Source organism: Bos grunniens, chromosome 3 (assembly GCF_055505025.1).
Source record: "Bos grunniens cultivar Pamir isolate PY7600 chromosome 3, Bosgru_T2T1.0, whole genome shotgun sequence".
NCBI classification, from domain to species: domain Eukaryota; kingdom Metazoa; phylum Chordata; class Mammalia; order Artiodactyla; family Bovidae; genus Bos; species Bos grunniens.
The window spans coordinates 120376453-120396611 of NC_141167.1; the positions used below are offsets into that span (position 1 = coordinate 120376453).

At 42.7% G+C, this 20159-nt stretch overlaps 1 protein-coding gene across 3 annotated transcripts in view; it reads left to right on the forward strand.

Moving 5' to 3' along the window:
- The window catches only part of STYXL2 (serine/threonine/tyrosine interacting like 2), a 78971-nt gene that overhangs the window by 29402 nt on the left and 29410 nt on the right, over nt 1-20159 (forward strand). For all 3 annotated transcript variants that reach the window (XM_086393901.1, XM_086393902.1, XM_086393899.1), the window contains 2 exons: nt 9958-10052; nt 18827-19058. In XM_086393901.1, the coding sequence (XP_086250027.1) occupies nt 9958-10052; nt 18827-19058 (327 nt within the window). The remainder of the gene's footprint in view (nt 1-9957; nt 10053-18826; nt 19059-20159) is intronic.

Below are 20159 nucleotides of genomic sequence, written 5' to 3' on the forward strand. Positions count from 1 at the left end.
AGGGTGGTGTCATCTGCATATCTGAGGTTATTGATATTTCTCCTGGCAATCTTGATTCCAGCTTGTGTTTCTTCCAGCCCAACATTTTGCATGATGTACTCTGCATATAAGTTAAATAAGCAGGGTGACAATACACAGCCTTGACATACTCCTTTTCCAATTTGGAACCAGTCTGTTGTTCCATGTCCAGTTCTAACTGTTGCTTCCTGACCTGCATACAAATTTCTCAAGAGGCAGGTCAGGTGGTCTGATATTCCCAACTCTTGAAGAATTTTCCACAGTTTATTGTGATCCACACAGTCAAAGCAGAAATAAATGTTTTTCTGGAACTCTTGCTTTTTCAGTGATCCAGTGGATGTTGACAATTTGATCTCTGGTTCCTCTGCCTTTTCTAAAACCAGTTTGAACATCAGGAAATTCACGGTTCACGTATTGCTGAAGCCTGGCTTGGAGAATTTTGAGCATTACTTGACTAGCGTGTGAGATGAGTGCAACTGTGCGGTAGTTTGAGCATTCTTTGGCATTGCCTTTCTTTGGGATTAGAATAAAAACTGACCTTTTCCAGTCCTGTGGCCACTGCTGAGTTTTCCAAATTTGCTGGCATATTGAGTGCAGCACTTTCACAGTATCATCTTTCAGGATTTGAAATAGCTCAACTGGAATTCCATCACCTCTACTAGCTTTGTTCATAGTGATGCTTTCTAAGGCCCACTTGACTTCATGTTCCAGGATGTCTGGGTCTAGGTAAGTGATCACACCATCGTGATTATCTGGGTCGTGAAGATTTTTTTTGTACAGTTCTTCTGTATATTCTTGCCACCTCTTCTTAATATCTTCTGCTTCTCTTAGGTCCATACCATTTCTGTCCTTTATTGAGCCCATCTTTGCATGAAATGTTCCCTTGGTATCTCTAATTTTCTTGAAGAGATCACTAGTCTTTCCCATTCTGTTGTTTTTCTCTATTTCTTTGCATTGATTGATGAGGAAGGCTTTCTTATCTCTTCTTGCTATTCTTTGGAACTCTGCATTCAGATGCTTATATCTTTCCTTTTCTCCTTTGCTTTTTGCTTCTCTTCTTTTCACAGCTATTTGTAAGGCCTCCCCAGACAGCCATTTTGCTGTTTTGCATTTCTTTTCCATGGGGATGGTCTTGATCCTTGTCTCCTGTACAATGTCACGAACCTCAGTCCATATTTCATCAGGCACTCTATCTACCAGATCTAGGCCCCTAAATCTATTTCTCACTTCCACTGGATAATCATAAGGGATTTGATTTAGGTCATACCTGAATGGTCTAGTGGTTTTCCCTACTTTCTTCAATTTAAGTCTGAATTTGGTACTAAGGAGTTCATGATCTGAGCCACAGTCAGCTCCTGGTCTTGTTTTTGTTGACTGTATAGATCTTCTCCATCTTTGGCTGCAAAGTATATAATCAATCTGATTTTGGTATTGGCCATCTAGTGATGTCCATGTGTAGAGTCTTCTCTTGTGTTGTTGGAAGAGGGTGTTTGCTATGACCAGTGCATTTTCTTGGCAAAACTCTATTAGCCTTTGCCCTGCTTCATTCTGTATTCCAAGGCCAAATTTGCCTGTTAACTCCATGTGTTTCTTGACTTCCTACTTTTGCATTCCAGTCCCCTATAATGAAAAGGACATCTTTTTTGGGTGTTAGTTCTAAAAGGTCTTGTAGGTCTTCATAGAACCATTCAACTTCAGCTTCTTCAGCGTTACTGGTTGGGGCATAGACTTGGATTACTGTGATATTGAATGGTTTGCCTTGGAAATGAACAGAGATCATTCTGTCATTTTTGAGATTGCATCCAAGTACTGCATTTTGAACTCTTTTGTTGACCATGATGGCCACTCCATTTCTTCTGAGGGATTCCTGCCCACAGTAGTAGATACAATGGTCATCTGAGTTAAATTCACCCATTCCAGTCCATTTCAGTTCGCTGATTCCTAGAATGTCGACATTCACTCTTGCCATCTCCTGTTTGACCACTTCCAATTTGCCTTGATTCATGGACCTAACATTCCAGGTTCCTATGCAATATTGCTCTGTACAGCATCGGACCTTTCTTCTATCACCAGTCACATCCACAGCTGGGTATTCTTTTTGCTTTGGCCCCATCCCTTCATTCTTTCTGGAGTTATTTCTCCACTGATCTCCAGTAGCATATTGGGCACCTACCGACCTAGGGAGTTCCTCTTTCAGTATCCTATCATTTTGCCTTTTCATCCTGTTCATGGGGTTCTCAAGGCAAGAATACTGAAGTGGTTTGCCATTCACTTCTCCAGTGGATCACATTCTGTCAGACCTCTCCACCATGACTCGCCCATCTTGGGTGGCCCCATGGGCATGGCTTAGTTTCATTGAGTTAGACAAGGCTGTGGCCCTAGTGTGATTAGATTGACTAGTTTTCTGTGAGTATGGTTTCAGTGTGTCTGCCCTCTGATGCCCTCTTGCAACACCTACCATCTTACTTGGGTTTCTCTTACCTTGGACATGGGGTATCTCTTCACGGCTACTCCAGCAAAGTGCAGCTGCTGCTCCTTACCTTGGATGAGGGGTATCTCCTCACCGCCACCCCTTCTGACCTTGAACGTGGAATAGCTCCTCTAGGCAGCTAATTCATATACATATAGCTAATTCACTTTGTTGTAGCAGAAACAAACATTGTAAAGCAATTACATTCCAATTTTTGTAAAAAGACTGCCCTGAGTCCTGGGCCCAAAATATCACCAGGGTCTGGAACAGTGTTAGGTCTTACTTTCATATTGGTCTTATTTTATTGTTGCCTCCCAACTGCAACAAATTGAGGTTAGCCACCGATATTTACTAGGTTCTGTATTACTATCAGGGAGAAGAATGCCTTGGCATTTGCTCAAAATTCACTACTTACTTAATCCTTGAAATGGTGTTGTTGCTGTCATCTCCTGCAGCCTAACAGATTTCCCCAAAATGTTATGACTTAAGACATAATTTTTTTTTTTTTTTTTTGGTCTTCTTTCTATGGGTAGGGATTTGGACAGGATGGGGCAGCTTCTCTGTGTTTCGCATGGTGTCAGCTGGAGTGGCCCAAGAGGTGAAGGATGTTCCTCTAGAAGGCTCACCCACATGGCTGAATGTTGGTTAGGAGCTTGGCAGAGAGTGTTGGTCAATAGCTTTTCCAGCTTGGTGGCTTTGGGGTGGTTCAGGTCATTTGACTTCTAATATGGAAGCTCAGGGCTTCTGAAGAGAGAACACCAAGAGCCAGGAGCTATCCTTAAGGTTCAGATTGAAACATTGTAGTGTCACTCCCACCATAGTCTATGTGAGAACAGTCACAGAAACCACCAAGATGCAAGAGAGGGGGACAAAGACTCCCTCTATGTGGGGGGTGTCACGGATCTGGGGCCACCATAAGAAAAGAATTTCTAACTTCCAATATAGGCCTCCAAGATGTACACATCTTGACCTCAGAAGAGCTGAGAATGAGCATGGACACAAGATAGCCAGCACTCTGGGTTTGCTCCTGGGTTTGCTCCTGGGTTTGCATCCCAGTAAAATGATGAGCCAGTAGCCAATACTTTGTAAATACCATTGTGTTGTAGCTATTGTACCTGCCACAGTCCCTTAAATATGGTACTTCCCTGAGGACAAATTCAGTCAGTCAGTGAATCAGAAAATATCTATTAATCAGACATTAAAGTAGATTCTGGGAACCTAACAGCTCACAAAATACTCCAACAGCACTAAGACTATTTTGCCACAGATGTGGTTTAATGAGTCTAATAAAGAAGGTGTTGTCTCTGCCTCACAGAGGGTATGGTCTTTTAAAGGAAACAATTTATCAAATTATTTTATAAATAAATGTAAAATTACATTAATAGAAGTGCCTCAAAGAAAAGGTGTATGGTGCAATGAGAGGTGGAAAACAGGGAAAACTTCCCTAGTGAAATGACGATTAAACTAAGACCTGAAAGATCAGTGAGGAGGGGGAGGACTGATTATCCAGGCAGTGAAAACTGGCTTTGGCAAAATGCCTGGACAAAAGGAAAATTGGTGAGGATGGAAAGCCTAGAGAATCAGTGTACTGGAAAGAAGTGAGCCCAAGGGAAGCCAGCACAAGCTGAGGCTGGAGAGTAGAAAGAGACCAGAGACTGCAGGACCGTGGAGACTATCAAGTTTGATCACCAAGGTGGTATGTGGACACCCTGCCGGCTGCCGAGAATTCCGTCCATTCAGCCAGTCACCCATGTGTTCATCCATCTACCCATCTGTCCACTCACCATCCATGCAGTCATCAAAACCTGTCTGGTCACTCATCTTCCATGTGCTGAAGGTACAGGGATAAAAATGACTGTTTAATCTGTATGACAAAGGTCCATATAGTCAAAGCTATGGTTTTTCCAGTAGTCATGTATGGGTGTGAGAGCTGGACCATAAGGAAGGCAGAGTGCCAAAGAATTGATGCTTTTGAACTGTGGTGCTGGAGAACTCCTGAGAGTCTCTTGAACAGCAAGGAGATAAAACCAGTCAATTGTAAAGGACATCAACCCTGAGTATTCATTGGAAGGACTGATGCTGAAGCTGAAGCTCCAATACTTTGGCCACCTGATGTGAAGAGCTGACTCATTGGAAAATATACTGGGAAAGATTGAAGGTGGGAGGAGAAGGGGGTGACAGAAAATGAGATGGGTGGATAGCATCATTGACTCAATGGACATGAGTTTGAGCCAACTCTGGGAGATAGTGAAGGACAGGGAAGCCTGGTGTGCTACAGTTCATGGGGTCGTAAAGAGTCAGACATGACTCAGCGACTGAATAACAACAAATCTGTACATTTACAGCTTGTGTACAACCCGCTGGGTGTTCTACTCTTTATTATCTTTACAAAGCAAAGAGGTCTCAAAAAGCCTCTCTAGTTCTGGCATCCAGGATGATATTAATGTCTCACAAATTTCACTCTTAATAGTCACACTTACTCCCCAGTTATGCTTATTTGAAATGCATCTTCTGGTCACAAGTTATACTTGGGAATAATCCATCGCAGTTGCTCTTGGAAATCCCTCAGGAACTACCAGTGATGATGCCACATTGTGCTGACCTGCATGGACAGATTTAGCCACATCCTGGGTAGAGACATTAGCTACTCCTTTCTTCTGTCGAAGACATTTCTTTCTTCATATCTTTGCTGGTTCTGATTACATCATTCTCCCAAGTGGGAAATCCAACGTGGGTGTCTACTACAAGGTAATTGTTCTGCTAATCAATTCAGCTAAACTTAGCACAACTTAGCTCCGTTCAGTTCAGCTGGACTCAGCTCAACTCAACCAAATCCATGCAACCATCCATCCATGTTTTCAACAAGTATTCTTTAAGTATTTTCTGCGTCAAAGTCTATGTTGGGCCTGGGGATCCAGCTGGGGTTTCTCCACCAGCCAATTCACCTCCCCTTTCCAATCAAAATGGTATCCATGCATTGCAGTGGACTGAAGAGTGGACTCAGAGCAGGACTGTTCTATGTTTGCAACTTAGCTATCCCACTTATTTACTGTTTGGGGCAATTTTTTTAACCTCTCTATGCCACAATTTCCTCATCTTAAAGCATGAAAAATAAAACCTATTTTGTCAGGATTATTACAAATTCATAAAAGGCACTCAAAATGGTATCCATAACCAACACATTGGATTAACATTGACCAAGGAATATAATTTTGTTGTTGTTCACTCAGTCGTGTCCGACTCTTCATGACCCCATGGACTGCAAGACGCCAGGCTTCCCTGTCCATCATCAACTCCCCAAGCTTGCTCAAACTCATGTCCATTGAGTTGGTGATACCATCCAACCATCTCATCCTCTGTCAGCCCCTTTTCCTCCTGCCCTCAATCTTTCCCAGCATCAGGGTCTTTTCCAGTGAATCAGCTCTTCACATCAAGTGGTCAAAGTATTGGAGCTTCAGCTTCAGCATCAATCCTTCCAATGAATATTTAGGACTTATTTCCTTTAGGATTGACTGGTTTGATCTCCTTGCAGTCCAAGGGGCTCTAAAGAGTCTTCTCCAACACCACAGTTCAAAAGCATCAATTCTTTGGTGCTCAACCATCTTTATAGTCCAACTCTCACATCCATACATGACTACTAGAAAAACCGTAGCTTTGACTAGATGGACCTTTGTTGGCAAAGTAATATCTCTGCTATTTAATATGCTGTCTAGGTTTGTCATAAGTCTTCTTCCAAGGAGCAAGCACCTTTTAATTTCATGGCTGAGATCACTCCATCTGAAGTGATCTTGGAGCCCAAGAAAATAAAATCTGGCACTGTTTACATTGTTTCTCCATCTACTTGCCATGAAGTGATGGGACTAGATTCCATGATCTTAATTTTTTGAATGTTGAATTTTAAACCAACTTTTTGACTCTTTTTTTCACTTTCATCAAGAGGCTCTTTAGCTCCTCTTCGCTTTCTATGATAAGGGTGGTGTCATCTGCATATCTGAGGTTATTGATATTTCTCCGTGTAATCTTGATTCCAGCTTGTGCTTCATCCAGCCCAGCGTTTTGCATGATGTACTCTGTATATAAAGTTAAATAGGATGAGTGACAATATACAGCCTTGACATCCTCCTTTCCCAATTTGGAACCAATCTGTTGTTCCAGGTCTGGTTCTAACTGTTGGTTCTTGACCTGCATACAGGTTTCACAGAAGGCAGGTAAGGTGGTCTGGTATTCCCATCTCTTGAAAAATTTTCCACAGTTCATTGTGATCCACATAGTCAAAGGCTTTAGTGTAGTCAATGAAGCAGAAGTAGATGTTTTTCTGGAATTCTTTTGCATTTTCTATCATCCAACAGTTATTGGCAATTTGATCTCTAGTACTTTTGCCGTTTCTAATTCCAGCTTGAACATATGGAAGTTCTCAGTTCACATACTATTGAAGCCTGGCTTGGAGAATTTTGAGCATTACTTTGCTAGTGTGTGAGATGTGTGCAATTGTTTAGCAGTTTGAACATTCTTTGGCATTGCCTTTCTTTGAGATTGGGATGAAAACTGACCTTTTCCTGTCCTGTGGCCACTGCAGAGTTTTCCAAATTTGCTGGCATATTGAGTACAGCATTTTAACAGCATCATCTTTTAGGATTTGAAATAGCTCAGCTGGAATTCTATCACCTCCACTAGCTTTGTTCTCAATGATGCTTCCTAAGGTCCAGTTGACTTTACACTCCAGGATATCTGGCTCTAGGTGAGTGATCACACCAACACGGTTATCTGGGTCATGAAGGTCTTTTTTGTACAGTTCTTCTGTGTATTCTTGCCACCTCTTCCTAATATCTTCCACTTCTGTTAGGACCATACCATTTCTGTCCTTTATTGTGCCCATCTTTGTATGACATGTTCCCTTGGTATCTTTAATTTTCTTGAAGAGATCTCTAGGCTTTCCCACTCTGTTGTTTTCCTCTATGTCTTTGCACTGATCACTTAGGAAGGGGCTTTCCTGGTGGCTCAGATGGTAAAAAATCATCCTGCATTGTGGGAGATCTGTGTTTGACCCCTGGGTTGGGAAGATCCCCTGAAGAAGGAAATGGCTACTCACTCCAGTATTCTGGCCTGGAAAATCCCATGGGGTCACAAAGAGTCAGACACAACTGAGCAAATTTCAATTTCATTTTTCACTTAGGAAGGCTTTCTTATCTCCTTGCTATTCTTTGAAACTCTGCATTCAGATGGATTTATCTTTACTTTTCCTTTCACTTCTTTTCTTTTCTCAGCTATTTGTAATGCCTCCTCACACAGCCATTTTACTTTTTGCATTTGTTTTTCTTGGGGATGATTTTGATCACTGCCCCCTTACAATGTTATGAACCTCCGTCCATAGTTCTTCAGGAACTCTATCAGATCTAATCCCTTGAATCTATTTGTCACTTCCACTGCAAAATTTTAAGGGATTTGATTTAAGTCATACCTGAATAAGCTAGTGGTTTTCCCTACTTTCTTCAATTTAAGTTTGCATTTGGCAATAAGAAGTTCATGATCTGAGCCACAGTCAGCTCCTGGTCTTGTTTTTGCTGATTGTATAGAGCTTTTCCATCTTTGGCTGCAAAGAACATAATCAATCTGATTTTGATATTGACCATCTGATGATATCCATGTGTAGAGTCTTCTCTTGTGTTGTTGGAAGAGGGTCTTTGCTATGACCAGTGTGTTCTCTTGGCAAAACTCTGTTAGCCTATGCCCTGCTTCATTTTGTACTCCAAGGTGAAATTTGTCTGTTACTCCAAGTATCTCTTGACTTCCTACTTTTGCATCTCAGTCCCCTATGATGAAAAGGATATCACCTACAAGACCTTCTAGAACTAATACCAAAAAAGGAACATCACCAGGAAATTTCTAAACATTGCAAACTAAAAGAGACCCTGTTGGTTTCCACAGAGAGAAAATAGGTCAATTATAAGAGTCAGGAAACATATTGACTTCAGACTTTTAAAATCAAAAAGATAAAGTACAAGTTTCCAGTTCTGGAAAAGATGACAAACACACCCTTCACCCAGACTCTCCCATGGATTGCCCTTATAAAACCTGGACAGAAGGATACAGCAACTGTTTCAGGATTCTGAAAAGTAAATAGTAGCAGGCAGATTGAGGAAGAAAACCAGAATCCAAAGTATCACCACATCAGCAGTAAGTGTATCATACTTTCCTATGGAATACACCGTCTTCACTCAGGCAGTGTGACAGCGATGGCAGCAATAGCCTGCAGTGCCTAAGAAATGAAATATTATTCAGCAATAAGAAGGAACAACTTATTGACTCTATTATTATTATTATTCTATTATTGCAATAGATTAGATGACTCAGATTCATTTTGCTAAGTGAAATAAACCATATCAAAAAGACTACTATATTATCACATTTATTTAACCTTCTGGAAAAGGCCACACTTAGGGACAGAAAACAGATTGGTGATTGCCAGGGGGTGAGGTACAGGGAGGGTTTGACTATAAAACAAATGAGGCATGATGGAATTTTTGTGGGAAAATGGTATCCATTAAGCCTTCTCACTTAAAAAAAAATCCTCTGTAGATATAAAGGAAAGGAAAGACTAAGTGAAAAAGACCCAGAGCTCACCATGACACCTGGAAAAGAGAAGAACCCATCAGAGAGGAGGGAACCCACCACTATGCATGTATGTGTGACCCCATGACTGTAGCCCACCAGGCTCCTCTGTCCATGGGATTTTCTGGCCAAGAATCCTGGAGTGGGTTGTCACCTTTTCCAGGGACCCACTATTATATGTCCTAAGCCTTGTTTCTGCCCTTGATTCACCATATTCCTCAAAGATCCCTTTGGACACCTCTGCTGAATTCTTTCCAGAAAACTAACATATACCTAAGTGACTCTATTGCTTCCCTGGACTTAGGAAGATCCTGGATTTCTTGTATTCAGAATCAGGACTGTGCAGTTTATCACGTCTTCACACTTCCCTTGGTGCTGTGCCAGCCCTTCTTCATCAGCCCATGCCTTTAAGCAGGCAGAAGATACGGTGCATGGAGGGAGTGGTGGCAGCCTACCCAGCCCAACAATCTAGCAGAACCCAGGTGGAAGCACAGGTAGGGACATCTGATCGTAATGGTAACAGAGAGGCAGGGACAGGAAAAGAAAAAGGAGCAGCAGTACATCCAAGGGTAGGAACACACAGAGAAAGTGGAGCCACATTAGTGTAGGTTCCCCCCAGTCTCTTCCCTCCACAACCCAGACTACCACGTCATCACATATCAAGGCATCAATTCTGGTCTAAAAATAAGTAGGTGACTAAGCCATAGCATACCCAGTGGTCTGCATTCTTAAGAAGGCATTCCTTTTATCTCTCATTGTTTGCCACTCATGGCTATAATTGGATCTAGGTTTCTTGTCTAAAAAGATTACCTTCCATTCAGATGCTCTAAGTCATCTCACATGATATCCTCTTCTTTCAGGTACTCAATGGTCTCAGATGCAGAAACAGAAAGCATTTTCATGGATCCCATTCACCTCTCCTCAGCTGTTGCAGCTAAACAGATCATCAATGAAGGTGATGCCATCAGACGCCAGGTGGGAGGGTCCATGGGTCATCTGGAGACCCTCAGAAGGGGCTCACTGGGAGATGTCATGTGTTTCTCATGTGATTCCCATCACATTAAGAAGAGAAGGTCCAAAGAAGACAGTTCCTCCAACCCCTCCTCATCAACCTTCATGGGACAGGGTGGAAATTATCATGTCTCAGTGTGAACAGTTCTCTAGTCAACAGCCAGGGAGGTAACTCCAATCTGCCACTAGGGCCTCTACTCCAATTTTTCAGTTAAACTCAGGGGTCCTGGTTATGCTACAGATGCAGATCTGAGAGCCCCCAAAATGGCTGGGAGCATCCACAGAGTTCTGTTCAAGGGCATGTCTATATTTAAACCTGCATTTACACCAGAGATTAAAGATAGTTTTCACACTGAAGTATGAATGGGGAGAAGGTTAAAAAAAAAAAGATGGAATGGAAAAAGATGTTAATATTTATACAGGAAATTTTAGAGCAGAACCCATACAATATTTCATTCAAGGATACGCATCCAGATTGGATGGAAATTTGGGCAATAATCTTTCACAATTTCATTCCTCTCCCTTCTCATGCCTTTGCCTTTTGTGTCTCTCTCACTTTGATGAGTATAGTGGGGTTGCTGCTGCTGCTGCTGCTGCTGCTAAGTCATGTCAGTCGTGTCCGACTCTGTGCGACCCCATAGACGGCAGCCCAACAGGCTCCTTCATCCCTGGGATTCTCCAGGCAAGAATACTGGAATGGGTTGCCATTTCCTTTTCCAAAGCAAGAAAGTGAAAAGGGAAAGTGAAGTTGCTCAGTTGTGCCCGACTCTTATCGACCCCATGGACTGCAGCCCACCAGGCTCCTCCGTCCATGGGATTCTCCAGGCAAGAGTACTGGAGTGGGGTGCCATTGCCTTCTCCGATAGTGGGGTAAGGCAGTCCTATTAATGACACAGCACCCACCTGGCCTTGAGCCTAATCTGGCATCCACAGCTGGTGGCCAGGATCACTTCCCTAGTGATGAGAACCAAACATACTACTCCTTTTCCATGTAACCCCAGGTCTTCCTTAGGCCCTAGACCCTTTGGGTCTCTGAGGACATCTGGATCTCCTATACACTTGATGAGGAATGAGATATTTTACCTGATGTTGCTTGTTGGTCTGGGAATCCCAGGAGGCTCCATCTTCTCAAATAACTACTTTTTTTCTGTTTTCTTTATTGCCCTTCCTGGGGTGGCTATTGCCTCTCTCCTAGGCAGGCCTAGGTGTGCATTTTGAATTTTTATTTATTTATTTTTGGCTGTGCTGGGTCTTTGTTGCTGCACTGGCTTTTCTCCAGTTGTGGCGAGTGGCGGACTCTTCGTTGCAGTGTGAGGGCTTCTCACTGCAGTGGTTTCTCTTGTTGCAGGGCACAGGCTGTAGGGTGCAGAGGCTTCAGAAGTTGCAGTTCCCTGGCTCTAGAGCTCAGGCTTAATAGTTGCAGTGCATGAGCTTAGTTGCTCCACAGCATATGGGATCTTCCCGGACCGGGGATCGAACCCATGTCTCCTGTACTGGCAGGAGGATTCTGTACCACTGAGTCACTAGATAAGCCCTGGCCAAGGTGTCTTGACCCCAATCCAGTTCTTTCTAAACTGCTCACAGCACCACTCTAACTCTGAAAGTTCTTTGTCCCTCCTGAGTGGTTAGGAATGTCCCTAACAGCCCATCCTGCATCATCCATGCTCTGCGCTTCCCTTTCTGCTCTACTCTCTAGGTTTGTGTGTGAGTAAGAGTCCAGTTTAAGGAGTAGTGAGAAAACCATGTGCTCTCTTTGAAAGCTTCACTGTCAGGTCTGTGGGGTTCTAGGGACATTCAACGTTTATACTGAGACCTGAAAATGAGCAATGCATTTTTTTCCAATCCTAGGTCACATCTAGGCATTAAGTCAAAGTTTCAGTAGTCTGAGTGGCTGATGGGTGGTGGAAGAAGAAGCAAAGAATAAATTACAGAAAAAAAGGAAAATGTACCAAGTGATCTTTCAAAACATTGCCCTACTCAGTAATGACTAGAGATGTAAAAATGGATGTGGCAGAACCTTCCAATTTCAGGAAAGTCTGCATATGCCACACATCTGAGAGAGTGCAGAGAATTGTCTGGGCTTAACTGTCTTTTGAAGAAACTTCCAGGAGTAGAAATAAATGGGAGAACTGATGTGGCTGAGGTGTGGACTAGAAACCTAGGGAAAGTACCCGGTGTGGGTAAGGAACTGGCACATTTGTTTTAAACAGGAAGGAAAAGAACTCAAAACAATCCCCTGCTATGTAAATAGCTGAGGAAGGCCCAGCTGCATGTTTTAATGAGGCAGTGGGGAGTCTTTTTCTCAGTGTAGTAAAAATACCTAAGTAGAAATCTTACTTCTACTTAGAAGTAAGGAAAGAGAAAGGCTTTTACATTTGCCATTTAAGACCCCAGGAGAGTCCAGAGTGGTGGAGAAAATAGGAACACTTCATCTATTTTTAAACAAAATAGAGCACTGGGATTGCAGAGGTTTCCTTCTTTCTGCTTTTGAAATGGAGATCAAAGAACACTTAGAGCTGAGACCTGTGAATGGATGTGGGGCCCATCAGGTGGTGCAGAAATAAGGGAGGAGAGGAAGGGGAAGCTTTAGGGAAATGAAGCCCTCAGCCCTCAGCAGAACTCAGGACTCCTGGATCGACAGAATTTGAGTGCCATGCCCAGCTTACACACACCTGCTCATTCCATGAAGAGCAAGGCCACATCTATTTGCCAAATGCGGCTGCACTCTTCACCCACATTTCACCCATGGAGAAGAGGTGGTGCTGGAAGACGCTATGACCAACATGGAGGACACCTGTTTCCTACTTACCTTCTTTTTCCTTCTCCTTTGTAACTAGACCATTCAGGGATGACCTAAATCAAATCCCTTACGATTATACAGAGGAAGTGAGAAATAGATTTAAGGGACTAGATCTGATAGACAGAGTGCCCGATAAACTACAGACAGAGGTTCGTGATATTGTACAGGAGACAGGGATCGAGACCAATCCCCAAGAAAAAGAAATGCAAAAAAAAAGGCAAAATGGTTGTCTGAGTAGGCCTTACAAATAGCTGTGAAAAGAAGAGAAGCCAAAAGCAAAGGAGAAAAGGAAAAATATACCCATTTGAAGGCAGAGTTCCAAAGAATAGCAAGGAGAGATAAGAAAGCCTTCCTCAGTGATCAATGCAAAGAAATAGAGGAAAACAGTAGAATGGAAAAGCCTAGAGAGCTCTTCAAGAAAATTAGAGATACCAAGGGAACATTTCATGCAAAGATGGGCTCAATAAAGGACAGAATGGTATGGACCTAACAGAAGCAGAAGATATTAAGAAGAGGTGGCAAGAATACACAGAAGAACTGTACAAAAAAGATCTTCATGACCCAGATAATCACAATGGTGTGATCATTCACCTAGACCCAGACATCCTAGAATGTGAAGTCAAGTGGGCCTTAGGAGCATCATTACGAACAAAACTAGTGGAGGTGATGGAATTCCAGTTGAGCTATTTCAAATCCTAAAAGATGATGCTGTGAGTGCTGCACTCAATATGCCAGCAAATTTGGAAAACTCAGCAGTGGCCACAGGACTGGAAAAAGTCAGTCTGCATTCCAATCCCAAAGAAAGGCAACACTAAGGAATGCTCAAACTACCACACAATTGCACTCCTCTCACACGCTAGTAAAGTAAAGCTCAAAATTCTCCAAGCCAGGCTTCAACAATACGTGAATTGTCAACTTCCAGATGTTCAAGCTGGTTTTAGAAGAGGCAGAGGAACCAGAGATCAAATTGCCAACATCTGTTGGCTCATCAAAAAAGCAAGAGAGTTCCAGAAAAACAACTACTTCTGCTTCATTGACTATGCCAAAGCCTTTGACTGTGTGGATCACAACAAACTGTGGAAAATTCTTAAAAAAATGGGAATACAGGACCACCTTGCCTGACTCCTGAGAAATCTGTATGCAGGTCAAAAAGCAACAGTTAGTTAGAACTGGACATGGAACAACAGACTGGCTCCAAATCGGGAAAGGAGTATGTCAAGGTTATATATTGTCACCCTGCTTATTTAACTTATATGCAGAGTACTTCATGAGAAACACTGGGCTGGAAGAAGCACAAGCTGGAATCAAGATTGCCAGGGAAAATATCAATAACCTCAGATATGCAGATGACACCACCTGTATGGCAGAAAGTGAAGAAGAACTAAAGAGCCTCTTGACGAAAGTGAAAGAGGAGAGTGAAAAAGTTGTCTTAAAACTCAACATTCAGAAAACTAAGATCATGGCATCTGGTCCCATCAGTTCAGTTCAGTTCAGTCGCTCAGTCGTGTCCGACTCTTTGCGACCCCATAAATCGCAGCACGCCAGGTCTTCCTGTCCATCACCACCTCCTGGAGTTCACCCAGACTCACGTCCATTGAGTCAGTGATGCCATCCAGCCATCTCATCCTCTGTCATCCCCTTCTCCTCCTGCCCCCAATCCCTCCCAGCATCAGAGTCTTTTCCAGTGAGTTAACTCTTTGCATCAGGTGGTCAAAGTACTGGAGTTTCAGCTTGAGCATCATTCCTTCCAAAAAAAATCCAGGGCTGATCTCCTTTAGAATGGACTGGTTGGACCACCTTGCAGTCCAAGGGACTCTCAAAAGTCTTCTTCCAACACCACAGTCCAAAAGCATCAATTCTTTGGTGCTAAGCCTTCTTCACAGTCCAACTCTCACATCCATACATGACCATAGGTCCCATCAGTTCACGGCAAATAGATGTGGAAACAGTGGAAACAGTGACAGATTTTATTTTTTTGAGCTCCAAAATCACTGCAGATGGTGACTGTACCCTTGAAATTAAGACGCTTACTCCTTGGGAGAAGTTATGATCAACCTAGACAGCATATTAAAAAACAGAGACATTACTTTGCCAACAAAGGTCTGTCTAGTCAAAGCTATGATTTTTCAATAGTCATGTATGGATGTAAGAGTTGTTCTATAAAGAAAGCTGAGTGCTGTAGAATTGATGCTTTTAAACTGTGGTGTTGTAGAAGACTGTCAAGAGTCCCTAGGGCTGCAAGGAGATCCAACCAGTCCATCCTAAAGGAAATCAGTCCTGAATATTCATTAGAAGGACTGATGCTGAAGCTGAAACTCCAATACTTTGATCACCTGCTGCAAAGAGCTGACTCATTGGAAAAGACCCTGATGTTGGGAAAGACTGAAGACAGGAGAAGGAGCTGACAGAGAATGAGAAGGTTGGATGGCATCACTAACTCAATGGACCTGAGTATGAGTAAACTCTGGGAGTTGGATGATGGACAGGTGATGGACCCCAAGGACTGCAGCACCGAGGAGACCTCGGGTGCTGCAGTCCATGGGGTCGCAGAATCAGACATGACTGAGTGACTGAACTGAACTGATAAATTCTTAGAGAAATGAAAGATCTTACTTTCCTCTATATTTGATAATTTGGAAGAAAATACATTGGAAGGAGAAGATAAAGTTTCACTCAAGAGGGAATTCATTTGAAATTTGAGCTTTTCTGGGCTGTTGTCAAAAAGGTCCTGTATGATGTCTTGTGACTGGCATCAGGGCTCATTGCAAAGTTTTCCCAGCTGTCATAGAGCTGGGAGGTTGTGGATCACAGGTGCCTACACTCTAGAGAGGCAGTCAGTTCAGTTCAGTTGATCAGTCATGTCTGACTCTGCAATCCCATGGACTGCAGCATGCCAGGCTTCCTTGTCCATCACCAACACCCAGAGCTTGCTCAAACTCATGTCCATTGAGTTGGTGATGCCATCCAACCATCTCATCCTCTGTCAGCCCCTTCTCCTCCTGTCTTCAATCTTTCCCAGTATCAGAGTCTTTTCCAATTGGTCAGTTCTTTGCATCAGATGGCCAAAGTATTGGAGTTTCAACTTCAGCATCAGTTGTTCCAATGAATATTCAGGACTGATTTCCTTTAGAATAGACTGGTTGGATCTCCTTGCAGTCCAAGGGACTCTCAAGAGTCTTCTCCAACACCACTGTTCAGAAGCATCGATTCTTCCATGCTCAGCTTTCTTTACAGTCCAACTCTCACATCCATACATAACTACTGGAAAAACCATAGCTCTGACTATATGCACTTTGTGGGCAAAGTAATGGCTCTGCTTTTTAATATGCTGTCTCGGTTGGCCATAGCTTTTCTTCCAAAGAGCAAGCATCTTTTAATTTCATGGCTGCAGTCACCATCTGCAGTGATTTTGGAGCCCCCCAAAATAAAGTCTCTCATGTTTCCGTTGTTTCCCCATCTTTTTGCCATGAAGTGGTGGGACCAGATGCCATGATCTTAGTTTTCTGAATGTTGAGTTTTAAGCTGACTTTTTCACTCTCCTCTTTCACTTTCATCAAGAGGCTTTTTAGTTCCTCTTCACTTTCTGCCTTTAGGGTGGTATCATCTGTGTATCTGAGATTTTTGATATTTCTCCCGGCAATATTGATTCCAACTTGTGCTTCATCCAACCCAGCATTTTGCATGATGTACTCTGCATATAAGTTAAATAAGCAAGGTGACAATATACAGTCTTGATGTCCTCATTTCCCAATTTGGAACCAGTCTGTTCCATGTCCAGTTCTAACTGTTGCTTTTTGACCTGCGTACAGATTTCTAAGGAATCAGGTAAGGTGGTCTGGTATTCCCAACTCTTGAAGAATTTTCCAGAGTTAGTGTGCTCCACATAGTCAAAGGCTTTGGCATAGTCAATAAGGCAGAAGTAGTTGTTTTTCTGGAACTCTCTTGCTTTTTTGATGAGCCAACAGGTGTTGGCAATTGGATCTCTGGTTCCTCTGCCTCTTCTAAAATGAGCTTGAACATCTGGAAATTCACAGTTCATGTACTGCTGGAGCCTGGCTTGGAGAATTTTGAGCATTACTTTGCTAGTGTTTGAGATGACTGCAATTGTGCAGTAGTTTGAACACTCTTTGGCATTGCCTTTCTTTGGGACTGGAATGAAAATGGACCTTTTCCAGTCCTGTGGCCACTGCTGAGTTTTCCAGATTTGCTGGCATACTGAGTGTGGCACTTTCACAGCATCATCTTTTAGGATTTGAAATAGCTCAACTGGAATTCCATCACCTCCACTAGCTTTGTTTTTTAGTGATGCTTTCTAAGGCCCACTTTACTTCCAATTCCAGGATGTCTGGCTCTCGGTGAGTGATCACCCCATCATGGTTATCTGGGTCCGAAGATCTTTTTTGTACAGTTCTTCTGTGTATTCTTACCACCTCTTCTTAATATCTTCTGCTTCTGTTAGGTCCATACAATTTCTGTCCTTTTTTGTGCCCATCTTTGCAAGAAATGTTCCCTTGATATCTCTAATTTTATTGAAGAGATCTCTAGTCTTTCCCATTCTATTGTTTTCCTCTATTTCTGTGCACTGATCACTGAGAAAGGCTTTCTTATCTCTCCTTGCTATTCTTTGGAACTCTGCATTCAGATGGGTATATCTTTCCTTTTCTCCTTTGCTTTTGGCTTCTCTTCTTTTCTCAGCTATTTGTAAGGCCTCCCTAGACAAGCATTTTGCCTTTTTTGCATTTCTTTTTCTTGGGGATGTACAATGTCACAAACCTCCATCCATAGTTCTTCAGGCACTCTATCAGATCTAATCCCTAGAGTCTATTTGTCACTTCGACTGTAAGGGATTTGATTTAGGTCATACCTGAATGACCTAGTGGTTTTCCCTAGTTTCTTCAATTTAAATCTGAATTTGGCAATAAGGAGTTCATGAATTTCATGATATGAGCCACAGTCAGCTCCCAGTCTTTTTTTTTTTTTTTTTTTGCTGACCATATAGAGCTTTTCCATCTTCGGCTGCAAAGAACATAATCAATCTGATTTCGGTATTGACCATCTGGTGATTCCACATGTAGTGTCTTCTCTTGTGTTGTTGGAAGAGAGTGTTTGCTATGACCAGTGTGTTCTCCTGGCAAAACTCTGTTAGCCTTTGCCCTGCTTCATTTTGTACTCCAAGGTGAAATTTGCCTGTTACTCCAGATATCTCTTGACTTCCTACTTTTGCATTTCAGTCCCCTATGATGAAAAGGACATCACTTTGGAGTGTTAGTTCTAGAAGGTCTTGTAGGTCTTCACAGAACCGTTCAACTTCAGCTTCTTCAGCGTTACTGGTTGGCACATAGACTTGTATTACTGTGATATTGAATGGTTTGCCTTGGAAATGAACAGAGATCACTCTGTCATTTTTGAGATTGTGCCCAAGTAATGCATTCAGACAATAAATGAAATAAGTAAACTAAAGGTGTAGTAGAACATGACCTAGCATAAGTGACTGTTGAAAATTTTACTTTTCCCAGTTATTTGCCCTCTGTACATAATGGATTCGAACTAATGGAATGAATTATGTTACTAAAGAATGTCATGTATTCATCTGGTAAATGCATCTAAGCATACATTTTGTTTCACTATGGGTTTTACAAGTATAAATCGGACATATACTAGCTACTTAAGGACCGTGGTCCAAGAAAATATCAGCCAGTTTTATAGAAATATGGGAGGAGATGAGGGAAACTGACGTCCCTTCTCCCACCCCAGTACATCTATGCTACTGCTGATCCCTGTTAAGTCCTTCCTGGAAGATCAGATTCATCCCATACACAGAGTCCCGGCAGAAAATGGGCCAATTGTGGATTCTTCCAAGGAGCAGGGAGGGTCGTGGTGTTCTTTCTCTTTGATGAGAATGCTGCTTCTCCCCCTAGAACTCAAGCCACGTGGGGTCAGAGTCGAGGCAGAGTGTCCAGGCATGCTGGAGTCTGCCGAGCAGTTGCTGGTGGAGGACCTGTACAACCGTGTCAGGGAGAAGATGGATGACACCAGCCTGTACAACACTCCCTGCATCCTGGACCTCCAGCGGGCCTTGGTCCAAGACCGCCAAGAGGCTCCCTGGAATGAGGTGGATGAGGTCTGGCCCAACGTCTTCATAGCAGAGAAGTGAGTCTGATGGCTGGATGGTCATGAGCCTTTGTCCCAGCCTTCTGGGTAGTGCCCAAGAGAGATGAAATTCCCCCAACTTGGACCAACAGCTCCAATAGCTCCATCCAGCAAATGGATGCTGCCTGAGCATTTTTCCAGCCCCCACCTTGGAGAAAGACCCAGGCCACCCATCTGCACACAGGGATTCCCAGGCAAAAATGCTGGTATGATTGTTTATCCTCCAACCTCCTGACAGGGCTGTCGTTCACAGCCTTCCCCGCTGCCCCAGGTGCCCTCTCTGGGCCTTCCTACCTGCCCAGAGCCTTGCCAATAGCACACACCTCACTATTACCATTATTCCATGACATCCGTAACAACCATATAATGGGGCACTTGGAGCCATTGACAATATTGATTTTATATGTATTTACTAACTTATGAAAATATCCACAATATATTAAGAGGATAGATAGGTTCCAAAACCTGTATATACGATATGATACTAACTGATATAGTGTGTGTGTGTGTGTGTGTGCACATGTGCTTTTGCATAGACAACAAATTAGAAACAAATGTGATAAAAATTTCACAATACTTCTTGCTGGGAGGTGGTTCTATAAGTGATTTTTGAATTGTATAGATATCCTACAGTAAACATTTATTTTTATAATCAGAAAACAAAATGTTGTTTTTCAAAAGTTTATCAGTGGTATCCAGAACAAAACCCCAAACAACTCACTCACATCTTATTCCTTCATCATGGTCTTGCCAGTACATAATTGGTAACAAAAGACTGATTTGTGAAACCATTTTGCTGATCTACTGGCTTCTTAATGAGATCTTTTCCCAATATAAGGGAGGGAATTTGGGGCCCTGAAAGCAGGCAATAGGTAAAATAGCTTTGGACATTGGGTCTTATACTCCAGCATGGTATAATATGTTGCCCAGAACCCAATTTCCCAGAGCTGGGCACCAAGTCCCAAGTGATCGCTAATTAGCTCCACAGATTCAGAAACATTCACACTGCGATGAACAGAGACTCTGGGCATCTCCAGAAATCCCCAGCTGAAGGCCTCTGCTTCTTCTTGGGCAACGCTGTGTGCAGAAGCTCTTCAAACT